The 13,725-nt window shown below is 38.4% G+C and overlaps 1 protein-coding gene across 3 annotated transcripts in view; it reads left to right on the forward strand.

The window, feature by feature from the left end:
* Positions 1-13,725, forward strand: part of LOC126262788 (transcriptional repressor p66-alpha-like) — an 83,167-nt gene that overhangs the window by 29,112 nt on the left and 40,330 nt on the right. For 2 of the 3 annotated variants that reach the window (XM_049959609.1, XM_049959610.1), the window contains exons 6-7: positions 5,859-5,979; positions 10,174-10,236. In XM_049959609.1, coding sequence (XP_049815566.1) covers positions 5,859-5,979; positions 10,174-10,236 — 184 coding nt within the window. The remainder of the gene's footprint in view (positions 1-5,858; positions 5,980-10,173; positions 10,237-13,725) is intronic. The other variant, XM_049959611.1, reaches the window with a different exon arrangement.

The following is a 13,725-nucleotide window of genomic DNA, read 5'->3' on the forward strand; positions in this document are numbered from 1 at the left end:
TGTGTGTGCGCAGTAGAGACAGTTTGAAAATGGTTTCATCCATTTGTGATACCCTTACTCAAACAAACTTGTGAAAATTCCTCCTCGAGATGCTCCATAACATGACTACTTTTTCACCCTCTTCTTCACCCATGATGTCCCTGAGCCAAGTGACCCACTTGTCAAGAACAAGCTGTAGATTTTGTGCCTATTGTTGTCGTTTTATGAAGACTGCCAACTTTAGCGTTTTGAACCAATATTGTGTTAGAAGTTTTATTTCCTGTGGTTTTATAATGATCATCAGTAAGTTTCACATTAGAACAAGAGTATCTTTTTAATGTGGTTTTGCAGAAGACTTTTGTTTCCATGTTTTATTTACACTATTGGAACGAAGAGCTACCGTTATGCACGCCTTTGTGTATGTCAGCACATGGCCACTGCCTTTGTGATTGATCTTTGCGTACTGTGGAAAGACACGTAGAGCTAATTGCTTTTAGAAAGAAACAAAAGCAATCCATTATTTCAGACTATTTTTGGATAGACAGAATTAAATTTTATATTTTGAATAATGTAAAGAGAAAGTCAGTAAGAGTAATTTATTCGCTTTTGCTTGTTGTTTTTCCAGTGCTTTCCTCCATTTTACGCTTATTGCATTTTTTGGGTCAGTCTGCTGAAAAGCGTAAAAAGGGGTCTTTACTGTATTTCTTTTTATGTGCTAGTTACATAAAGTAGTAATAATTTATGAAAGAAAGAATTTATTTCCAAACATCTCACTTCAACAATTTGAAAAAGAATATATAAACTAGATCCTAGTACAAAAGGTCACAATAACATTAGAAATTGTGAAAAAGGATTAAATAAGGGAAAATATTATAGAATTGTATTGCTTAGAATTTTTGTGTGTTTTGCTTGCTAAAATAGAAAGGCCTTGCTTTAAGATGTTCTGGTGAACGTTCTTTCTGTCAAGAAACTTCCTGGCAGATAAAAAACTGTGTGCCCGACCGAGACTCGAACTCGGGACCTTTGCCTTTCGCGGGCAAGTGCTCTACCATCTGAGATACCGAAGCACGACTCACGCCCGGTACTCACAGCTTTACTTCTGCCAGTATCTCGTCTCCTACCTTCCAAACTTTACAGAAGCTCTCCTGCAAACCTTGCAGAACTAGCACTCCTGAAAGAAAGGATATTGCGGAGACATGGCTTAGCCACAGCCTGGGGGATGTTTCCAGAATGTCCCGAGTTCGAGTCTCGGTCGGGCACACAGTTTTAATCTGCCAGGAAGTTTCATATCAGCGCACACTCCGCTGCAGAGTGAAAATCTCATTCTGTTCTTTTTGTCAGTATGATTTTTTAGTTATTGAGAAAGAGACAAATCCACTTTTTCCCAGCAGTTTTATCCTTGAAATAATGTACAACGTTTTTTCTATGTTCCTATTGCATGCCTATTCTTCACAAGCCAGTCTGGAGAAGCCCAAAAGATGTATCTTCTATAGGACGACAGTACTGAACAAGCATATTGTTTTTCAGAACCTTTACCCAAAACTTTGCTCTTACCCTTATTTGTTTTTGCTACTTCCCTGGTGTTACCTACTTATGGTTAGACATGCTCATGAGTGTCATTTTGATACATTGAATTATTTTTTTTACTCCTCCCACATCATCTTATTAGTTCGTTGCATGTTCCATAGCAGACTGAAACAATTCTCTTATCAGCGTGATGTGGAACATGTTTTCTTGAACAGAATCAGCATGTTTGTCATATAGTTACACTCTTTGTTCGGTATTTCCACACTATTCTCTTGAGACCTGTAAAATAGCATAAAGAATAAGATTGTGAAAAAAATTAGAGGACATTGTGAGCGTGAAAAGTAGGGGAATTGAGACAACTCAAAGGTGCCAATTTGGTCTATGCTAAATCAAATTTTCTTAAACAAATAAATTGTTAACTGAAGGCTGGAATAAGAAAGGTATAAAATAAAAACAACCATTAACAAAGCTCTTTAAGGATATATGTATATTGGCTGAAAGACACACCTACCAGTAATCAGGAAAATAACTTGTACACTTATAATATTTCTCTCTCTCTCTCTCTCTCTCTCTCTCTCTTTCTCTTTCTCTTTCTCCCATGCCCTTAGGGGGAAGGTTCTTAATTTGGGCACTTTCCTGTAACATTGGGTTGTGTATATTTTGAGAAGAAATCCTTTGTGAAAAGGGATCGTTGTATGAAGTTTCATGACTAACAATTGCAGTTAATTTGTAGTGAGCTAAATAAAGTATCTTTGATCAAGCTTAAGGCCGTGTCTTACGTGAGCGATAGAAGCGAGCAACTTATGAATATGCGACAATCAGCAGCATCGGGCAAAAAGCTTGGGTGACCTGCGTGCGTGCGACCATGTCATGCTACAAGATGGCTGCTTAGAGCCAACCAGCTGTTTCTATAAAATGGCGTCCCTAACTTGTGGAACACTGTAGCTGGAGAGTAAGGCTACAGAATTAGGTTTACTTAAGAAAATAAAGCGAAAAGGAATGCTCTCATGAAATTTACAAAGGGAGGAATCTCCATGGAGAATTTCATAAATATCATCAACTACTAAGATCACCAGACAAATTCTTTGAATACACATGAATGAGCAGAGGAGCATTCGACTATCTCGTCAATAAATTAAATACGAATGCTTTTTTTTTTAGATGATCAAGAACTTCTAACAGCCAGTAAATGCGGAGGTATGCTAACTACATGACTGACTATGCTAAATACAAACATAAGTACACAGATTGATACTACTTAACAGAGGTTAGCTGTGGTGTAGGGGTAGCGTATGAAGTTCGTGATCACATGTTTAGAAAAGATACTGGGTTAGATTCCTGGTCGTTCTTATATTTTTACTGACCCAGTTACAATTCTGTGTACTAAGTTTTATATATACTGTTTACACTGCATCGCTAAGTATATTTTTAAAGTCTTGCCAAAGAACTTGATCTTCACACCTATCCCAGTATCAGACACATTTAATTCCTAATAAATTACAATGAACCATGAAATTTTACACATATTTGATGTTGCAAGCGTAATTCAACAACTGTCAATGTTAAGGCCAAGGATTTCAATTGCTCTAAATAGTCTGTAAAAGTAAAGCTTACAAAAGTTTTGAAAAGAAAGTCAAATGTTTTGGGTAATGATTTGTCTATAAGTATGAAATAAAAAATATTAGGGAAACGTTTGGTGCACCTCATTTTCTGTTCATGATTTCGAGCACCATTAAAAGGCAAGTAAAACATTTCTCTGATCTACTTATTTCTTTTACACAAATCATTTCATAAAATATTAGACTGATTTCTTTCATTTTTTTTAATTTCAAGTTTTATTCAGAAAGCGTAATCTTACTGACTCGTCGTTTGCCTTTCTAACATACCCGATTCGAAGGAAGCCTTTTTGACATTTATATACTGCACCAATGTATCTTTTTATGTGCAATATAGCTAGGTCTTGAACAGATGAAATTTTTCACACTTCATTTAGCAGCAGCTTTTCGTGAAATATTTCAGTTTTTCCTCAGTTATTAATTAAGTTTTAGTTAATTACCCTGATTACTTTCAAGCAGTTAAATATTTTCATGCCAGACTAGACCTCATGCTGGTCACTTTGATACCTCCTTTACCTGTTTCTCTCCCTTTGTTTGGCTATGAAAATTTGGACAAAACCTTATGGTGTAAGTTATAGGGAGTCTTTATTTTTGCTCTGCTCACGCGTTTGCAAAAACGTATCGAGTGTTAATCATATGATAAAATAGTCCTTTCTGCATGCTGTCATTTCCAAAATTCATCGTTTCGATATCTTGAACCTTTTATGAGATACGACGATTTTTACGACCACTTGATTCCCGAAGCGCAGGAAAGGTTTGGATGCGCCATGAGCGACCCATCCGCGGATATAACAACCAATATCTCAACAATGAAAAGGGATATCATTCCGGTCTCAACTTTAAATACAATTTAGCTATATTGGTTACATTTCATACGCAATAATGTGTGGCCTTACATGAACTATACGGAAAGTCTACACAATGTGATTTTACCTCTGCAAATTCTTAAAAATTTGGCACAGCACAGTATCCGTGATGAATAACGAAAATAAATTCAGACCTTTATCGTTTAAAGATATCGAGCTATAGGTTGTGGAAGAATCAAATTTTTTCAGCGAATATTTTCCTTAAAATCGGATGTTAAATAATTCATATCTACCATCATGTCCGCTCCACTGCTTTGCCAAGAAGACACGTGGCTGTTGCTCTGTGTCGCGCCTGCTGCAGCGACAAGATTCAAACAAGTTTGAATTCAAACGTCACCAGTTGCAGCGGGAGACAGGCAGCGACACAGATGTCGCTCATGTAGGACACTTCCATAACTACATCTACGGTTGTGTTTTGTCGCTCGCTTCTGTCGCTCACATAGGACATGGCCTAAGTCTGCAGGATTAAAAGATAAGAAGCTTCAGACTGCTGCAGTTTTGGTAATGTAGAATTTAAAAAGTCTGTAAAAACAGTTTTGATAATTTTTGTCTGTAGTTACAAACATTGCCATATAACAGCTCTTGTCATTATTTTTACTAGAGCTGACCATTGCATAAACATACAGTTTCAGATTTTCATAAAAAAAATATGTACACATGTTCTTCCTATGGGATTTATTCAAGAGTTTCCTCTACTTGTTCATAAGGCCCTTATTTGAACTATACAAACCTAACTGAAAAAGTTTGGTATGTTGTTGAGTTCTAATGTAGGGGTGGAGGGTGGGTAAGTAATTCCAGTTACATGAATCAAATGGCATGCAATTAATTATGCTCTTAATTTATGTCTTTAGAACAGTGACAATATTCTATAACTACTGCTTCTCCAGAGCCTTCTCAGGCCATATAGTTACTGAAACTTCCTGGCAGATTAAAACTGTGTGCCGGACCGAGACTCGAACTCGGGACCTTTGCCTTTCGCGGGCAAGTGCTCTACCAACTGAGCTACCCAAGCATGACTCACGCCCCATCCTCACAGCTTTACTTCTGCCAGTACCTCAGCTCCTACCTTCCAAACTTAACAGAAGCTCTCCCACGAACCTTGCAGAACTAGCACTCCTCAAAGAAAGGATATTGCAGAGACATGGCTTAGCCACAGCCTAGGGGATGTTTCGGGAAACATCCCTTAGGCTGTGGCCAAGCCATGTCTCTGCAATATCCTTTCTTTCAGGACTGCTAGTTCTAGTTCTGCAAGGTTCGCAGGAGAGCTTCTGTTAAGTTTGGAAGGTAGGGTACGAGGTACTGGCAGAAGTAAAGCTGTGAGGACGGGGCGTGAGTCGTGCTTGGGTAGCTCAGTTAGTAGAGCACTTGTCCGCGAAAGGCAAAGGTCCCGAGTTCGAGTCTCAGTCCGGCACACAGTTTTAATCTGCCAGGAAGTTTCATATCAACGCACACTCCGCTGCAGAGTGAAAATCTCATTCTGCATAAGGTTACTGTTGTCCAAATGAGGTGACACAGTGGTTAAGACTCTGGACTTCTCTGAAGTCGGAGTGTGATTCCTATCCCCATCCAGACACCTGATTTAGATACACCATGGTGTCGATAAACCACATAAAGGAAATGCTGGGCTAGTTACTTTAGGTCCAAAGCAGGTTTCCTCCTCCAACAACATTGATATGTGCAGGTGTTCCATTTGTAAAGACCCCTCTGTCAGAGAGACATTAATTGTGCTGTAATTCATATTTTGTTTTCGACTTCTTATATGTATATAATTTCTTACTCCTGCATTATTTGAAATAACAACATATAGATGTGCCAGTGAATTGAAGTATGTGTGCTGTCAAATAAGTAATACTTTCCTCTTTACAGGGAGCAGCTCTTTGGGAGGACGTACTCCAGTCAACACTCCGCCAAATGTGGTTCTAGGTTATCCACAGGATAGACCAAAAGAGACCCACCACTCTCCAGCACCCCCAGCAATACCAGCACAACCTGTAAGTGAAGTGCAGATTCGCTTTTGCATGTACCTCTGTTCACTAGTTAAACATCTCAATAATTCATGGATGAGTTTTTTACTTTTATGATTATTTCCACTGATTCTGATATTCTGTTGTTACTTCTTCTTTTGTTACCATGTAGATTGAGGATCTGATTCTTGCTATGTGATGCTGTATAGTGAACTTACATTGGAAATGATGCCTTAGGCTTGCACCCTGGACTAAAATTTTTGGGCATTTAATCCCAGCATGGTTGCCCCAAGTTGTGGAAATCAGGGAATATGAGGAAATTTCAGACGTGTCAGGGAAACCTGGGAAATATCAGGGAAATTTGAAAAAAAAGAAAAAGAAAAAAACCTGGAAAAATTTCATTTTTGTCTCAGTAGATGAAATGGTTTGTTTACAAGATGTCATGCATAAACATTGGCTGGGCGCTGCTTCCCTACTCGCTCCCCTTCCTACCACTCAACTGAGCTTGCAGTCAGTGCTACCACCACGTCTTGCCGCTAGCCTAGCAGCGACCGATGAGAGGCAGGGGGCGTAAGGAGTCATTTGTTTGGATCTGATTCTCAGAGACTGTCGACGCAGCGGCCGGAGACAGCGGTCAAGTGTGCACAGGTTGCATCTAAGATAATGTGTGATTGTGTATGTGCTCTCATTTTCTGACAAAGGCTATGGCTGAAAATTTTAGTTATGAGAGTGTGGTTTTCTTTTCTACATGCCTGTCTGCAGCTCAGTGACAATTTTTATGGTGAGTTGCTACCCGTCCTCATTAATACTGATTCTCAGAGTATTTGGGCAAGTTACTTTTGCATGAATTGATCACTGCGGTCTCATTTCATCAACATGGTGTCTGAGGCATGTCAACAGCTGGCCGCACGAGTGTACTCCCATGATGGCCCAAAACTACAGGCCATTTCTGCCAATCTGAAGCCCATTGTTTCCCACTAATGTGCAAGCCCTGTCTGTTGGATCTACTCCCACTATTCTACGTGCAGGCGAGATCTGTTTGTGTGTGGTGTAATGTAGTGAATTCTTGTGATTTATCCATAGACCTGGGACTGCGGTGCTCCTCGGCAGGCCAGAAGCCACGGGTGATGAATTTCAGGAATTGCGACTGTCACACCACAAGTACATTTACAGTGTGGTGTTTTATAGTCATTTTATTTATTCTAGTACGTTTTGGCACCTCGAAAGTAGTTTATATATTAGTGCTTTGGACGCTACATATATATTCTTGAAAGAAAAATCACACAATAATTATAAAATAATGCACATAACACAGTGGGTAAGAACTGACAACAAAGAATATAGTAGAGCCAACATTTTATTGGCGGTCACGTATAGTGTTGGTTTACACAACTCTTCCCTGCCTTACACACTTCTTTCAAGACACTTACATTTTCGTGAGGTTATTTCTGAAATCAGTGAATGTATTTTAAATCTGTCTTCTGATCACAAGGAAATGTCTGTTTTTGTCACCAAATGTGTTTTGTTTCATTGAAATAAAATAACAATAGTGGTCTTAATTGCTGTCTAAATCTTAAACCAATTCATGGCAAAAGATGTTGATATTAGTACTTAGATTTTTGCACACATGGGGGAGAAATACAAAAGTCCTTACACTTTTTTTGTCAACGTATATCTTTACTTTACCTTGAGACTTGAAATTTATCAGGGAAAAATGCTAAAATTTGCCTCGAAATCGGGGAATTTCACTTGGGTAAACTTGTGGCAACCCTGCCCAGGTTTCCTTTAAGACACTGTGACACAATGTGGGGTGCAGTGTTCTCCACAACAGTGTCACCTACAGTGCATAAAATTGATCACATTGTTTGTTAGCTTGTTTTCTATTAATTTTAACTAATCAAACACATTATAAATGACAAATGTCTTTACGGAAAGACAAATATGACACTAGAGCACCACAGCAGTGGAAGTGCTAAGAGAAAAGGCATTTCGCTGCAAGTCAGAACTAAAATTTCCAAAATGCCGTAGCCAGATAGGCTTTTGACAAATTTTGGAACAATAACTTATCAGTTTTTTATTTATTCGCATATTGTAAGCCATCATTTTAGCCTCTAGAGAAGATTCTTGTAAATACCTGAGGTGCCAGCAACTATTGAACTATTCTCCTGCAAGATTGATTCTGGAGTCACACACCATGCTTTTTAAGAGCGATAGGAAACTACAGTACATCCTTTCTTAAAGCTAAAAAGTAAGCTGTTGACAGCTATTCCTTTATTAGTGGAAAATTCCAGACGAATCTCAAGCTTTTTTTCATCATCATCCCAACAAAGTAAATAGTTTTTCATGGTAACTCCTCTATAAAACTGATATTGGTAAACCAGTTGCCTGCCATCACATTTTGACCCGACTAATCAATACATTCACACAGTCAAAATCATCAACCGAAGTGTTTGTTAGTAATGCAGTATAATCCTTTTGGTCGTAACCATATACTGGTTTGATTTGCTGAGTATTTGTTGATGAAAGTGGCAAATTCTGCAGAATCCTCCCAGCTTCTTAAATATTTTAACATTTTCTCTGAGAGTATAGGACTTCCGACAGTTTTGAACAAATGTGGAAAATATTTCATAAATTGCTGTATCTTGTCTGATTGTCCCCTTTCATGGTGAGTAGCACAGTTGTCAAATCCAAGGTACCATGTGATGAATTTGAAACATTTTCATGTTCATTATAAGGCAAAATTTTTCGCTACCTACCCCATCAATTCACCACAGATCTCTAAAATGTTGTTTGTCACTTTTGTTAACACTAGCTTACAACAACAAGCTACTGAAGGCTTTCAGGTCCATAACAGGTTTAGGTAAAAATGAAGCTCTCGCAGTGAACAACATGTTGTCATTTGTGAGCCAATTCCTGCATACATAAGGTATTCTCACAGCTTTCACCAAGCCATACATCCAGGTAGGATTCAGACAATACTGTGGGTACTGAAGCTTACTGCCTGTGCTTGTGGAGTTTTGTTCCATTTATCTCTTTGTTTCTTCCAACATAGAAATGGTCGTTTCCATCAAATACTTCCTTGTCATCTTCCTCTGTTTCTGAATCTTCCTGTTGAACTTCAACTTTTTAATTATAATCTATGTCAGTTTAATCTCCAAAATCCCCTCGAACTTTAGTATTATTTTCTTCAAACTACATTTTCTGTTTTGGATTGATAAACTTGTGTCTTACTGTAGCCTGTCATGACTAAGTACACCCCATCCAAAAGACATAATTTCTGTGAAAATGAAGCAGCCAGAGTGTCAATTTGATATTCAGACAGCCATAATGAATGACTGAACTATCCAAAAAGAAAATGAATGCATTTTACATCCTAAAGTAGCTTTTTACTACTTTTAGTGATAATCAAATAAAGGCAGTGTTGTAATGAAATGGAAATGAGTACAGAGTCTCAAACTGACCAGTCAGCACATATCCTGACAGGAAAACAGTTGCTCCAATACTGAAACACACAACAATGAAAAGTGTTCAGAGAAGATAAAAATACTGTTAGATTATTGACAATTAATTGGCAGAAAATTTCGATGTATATAAATTTGATCTGCCTCGCCTGATGGAAGGTTATTGTTTCTTGTTACTTTCTAAGTTTTTAATCAGGTAGTGTTTCACATTGTTCATTAGATTTTCAATTAGTTTGAATATTGTGTTGTTCATTACTGAAGTTGGCTATAATAGTACACAAGACCAGAACAAAATAAAATTTTGACCTTCAGAATGTCAAAATTTCATGGTAGATATGAAAGTCTAGTTAAAATTATTGTGACAAATAGTTTGTCTCATGAGACTTCCTTTCATAAGCTGCACGTGGCACATGTTGCTATTCAGTAAGCAGGATATTGAACTCTTGGCTTTAGTCACTATAAATTAAAATACCCTCCTTTGTTGTGATCCTCATCTTTAATTGCCATGTTTTTGTTGGAAAATGATTTTTAAATTTGTGTTGTCTTGCTCATGTTTTGTTGTGCTGTACTGTGTGGAAACGGAAACAACATGTTCCTTTTATTTTCTGCCAATTAAATGTCTCCGGATTTGTTTTGTGTTCAATTTAATATATGTGCCGTAGTTCTTGTGTGTATGTTTCTCTTTCTCAATTCACTAGTTAAGTCTTTGTTACCTATGAAATAGTGATATAAAATACCTATATTTTTACTATATTTTAAGCTGCTCGGAAATGTGGAAAACAAAAGTACTGTAAGCACGCCAGTGCCTCAAGTTCAAGAACAGGTATGTAGTTAGACATCTTTTTCATTGAATTCAGCAACTAGTGTTGTCGTGAACATGATTATGATGATAAAATAAAGTAAAAGCGTGAGTAATATAACGTGAATAGAGATAATCTTTTGTGTGCCACTTACTGTCAGGTAACTCATATCAGAGGTCTACTAAACACAGAAACACATCTGAGTAACAGGTCTGAGGAATTCATTCTCGGACAATAGCATCAAGACCATGCATAGGACAACAATGCAATATTTCTGCTATCACCCCAGTTGTTATTGTAAAGTGTCACATAATTATTTTCGTAACTTGAATATCAACAATTCCTGTTTTCTTGTATTGAGAAATGCAATGGAAATGTGTGTGTGTGTGTGTGTGTGTGTGTGTGTGTGTGTGTGTGTGTGCGCGCGCATAAAAAAATCAATTCATCTACTAATACATATTGTGTGGACATAAACTTGATTGAAAATGCTTAATAACAATATTGCCAAGTGTAGAGAGAGAGTAAAACAAACTATGTTAAAGTCTCCACATAGTGAAATATTAAGGTACTTAGAGTTGTGGCATCTAGTTCTGAAATGAATATTGTGCCAAGGCCTGCTCTCTAAGTTTTCATTCCTTATCTGGATAAGATGTATAAAGCAATCGCCCACTCTTTATATCCCCTCCAAACCACATGCCACACTGTTGCACATGGTCACGTGACATCCCGCTAAATATGAAAATCCAGACAGAAATGTGACAGAAATGCGATGAAAGGTGTCTGAGCAGAGGAAACACCAAGCAGGGGCTTCCTACGTCATCTCCGATGTCATCGTCGCTGTGCATGCTCAGTAACACCTGTCATCTGGTGCTCTCAGGCAGCTGCTCAGATGAACCTAAAACTTCTAACAGGTTGTGGGAAAATATTGCAAATGGTGGTTTGAGAAGTGTTACTTTCAAAGTAAATTTTCTTTTACGCATGATGAATTATGTTACTTGTGAGACAGTGTGATGAATTTCTTAAATCACATAGCATTTGACTCACATTCAAACCTGAGCACTTTGAGGCCAGCCACTTAGAAAAATTTTGGGCTCTCGAGACGCCATTGTTTCAAGTTTTACCTGCACATTTGCGTTTGGTGTATATGCTAAAAAGGACCAATATTGTATGTGAAAGCTTAGCTTTTCTTGTAGCTATGCTGTTAGTATAGTAATTTAAAACATAAACTTTTCCTATTTGTGTGTTCACGCTACTGAACAGTGATATTGCTGTTAGCTTACACTACATCACATGTCCTATACTCTGAATACTTGCTGTCATTTGCTGGTGAGATAACATAACATGAGCGATTTCAGTGCTTCAGAAACATGTGCTGTGCTTGATGGAATTCGAATTACGCTTTTGGAATACAAAAATATGCAGTGTACTGTTGTTGTGCATCAAAGATGTTCCCAACACATGCCCCCCCTCCCCCCCCCCCCCCCCCCAATCGGCAAAAAAATTGCTGGGAAGTTCTTCGTTGGTGTATAAAACCTCTACCATTCGGAGGATTGATATATGTTTCAGTTCCAAGGGAAGGTATACTGTCACTTAACAGGGAGAAAGTGTGTTTTCACCCAGAAAAACAGGTATTTTCACCTGGAGAAAAGGCATTTTTAACTGGGAAATCTGGGAAAAATCCAGGAATTTTATTTCCTTGACTGTGTAAACCCCCTGTATTTAACACATTGACTTACTTGTAAAATAATCAGACTATTGAAGCTTTTTATACATGAGAGTTAGATTTGTCAAAGAATTAGGGGTTTACTGGTATCTCCATATTTGTGTAATTTCCATTTAGTTTTTGTGAAAGCAGCGAATTATTACCGAAAGTGAGCTGTGGTTGCCCATGGTTTTTATGACCTAGTATGAATTTTCACCTTCAGACAAGACTTTGTAACTGCAGTGGGACACTGTAATAAGTACTTGCCTTTCAAAAGCTTTGTGTTTTCCTGTGTTTCTGAAGTTACTACCAAATTTGTCTGTTTTGCTTCTTTGCGAATACTATTACGTTCTTCTCAGCACATTTTGTAACTACTGAACTCTGACTCTTCTTCTGTTTTCTTTGTCACTTTTAATGTATCTTCTTTTACACTCTTTCTGTGACTACACATTCATCTTCTTCACATTTTATGCTCTTCACTTATACATTCTGGCCTCCAGTCAATCAGTGAGTGGAAAGGAGCTTGCTTCATTTGTTCTGACATTGTGCATTATTTATTTCCTTCTTGAAGCTGTTTCTTTGTATTGGATTAGGTTCATGGTAATTTAGTCTTATTTCAAAATATTCAGCATGCACAATCGATGCATACCTGTGATTTTGCCCCCCCCCCCCTCCCTTTTTTTCCACTCTGATGATCTGTTCATCTTTTATTTCTTCCTTTTTATTCTGGATTTTGTTCATTAATACTCTTATGTGGGAGTGGATACAGCAGATGTTACAGATTTTGCTACTCTTATTTTGAATGATTTATGTTGGTCAAATTTAAATTTCCTCATAAAATAGTTTTGGTATCTGCGCCAGTGGACAAAGAGGTGGATGCAGAGGAGCTGGCAAGGGTATCACAGTGAGATAGTACACACAGTTGCCGTGGAGTGTGTGTGTGTGAAGCATGGCATGCACAGTGTCACTGGGCAATAGGCCTGGCAGTTCAACACTAAGATAACTACCATGGACCTAGCCTTTACCTTGCGCCATGCTGTTTATCTGTACTCAGTTCTCAGTTGTTTGAGCTAGTTGCGTGTGTTGTGCTTTCCAGCGTGGTTGTCTCTAGATGGTGCTGGGACATTCTGGTCCCTTGTAAATTGACTCACCTGTCGAGATTCAGTTCCTCTCCCAAGCCTCAGCTCCCCAGCTGGTCTCTGTTGGCTAGAATAGTTACATTTGTACCAAAAGTGATAGTTCGTAGCATTGTCGCGCCATTGCAGTAACTAAAGGGATGATATTGGATAGTCTTCACGTGTAAAGCTCTTTTTCTTTTTGTAGTGTTAAATTGTGGCCATCGAGGACCCGACATTTATGCAATGCTGGCAGGAACAGTTGCACCTCCAGAAGCAATAGTAGCAGCCGCAGCAGGAGCAGCTCCAGGCACAGCTCAAACGGAATGCGAAATTGATCCGCTCTCATGCTGCACTGTTAGTGAACCAGCTGCCTGCTGAAAAGCCTCCTTTCCCATTGCCCCTGATACTGTTCGACAAGGCTACAGAAAGATCTGCTCCAGTTCTTACTGCACTGACAGGTCAGGCATATTGTCTACCCAGTTATTAACACTGCCTTGTTGGCGTACAGTTGTGCAGGTCTATACGAAATTGTTCTGAATTTGAAGCCATATACCGGTTCTGATGAACTTTTGTCGGTTGCTTACACCCTATTTTTATCATCACACATGTGGTCGCATGATGGTTGCAGTTTAACCAGCACCACAAGCAGCCCAGCCAGTTGTATGTAATGTGGATCACTTACCTGTGAGGTC

The sequence above is a fragment of the Schistocerca nitens genome, chromosome 6 (assembly GCF_023898315.1).
Source record: "Schistocerca nitens isolate TAMUIC-IGC-003100 chromosome 6, iqSchNite1.1, whole genome shotgun sequence".
Taxonomy (NCBI): Eukaryota; Metazoa; Arthropoda; class Insecta; order Orthoptera; family Acrididae; genus Schistocerca; species Schistocerca nitens.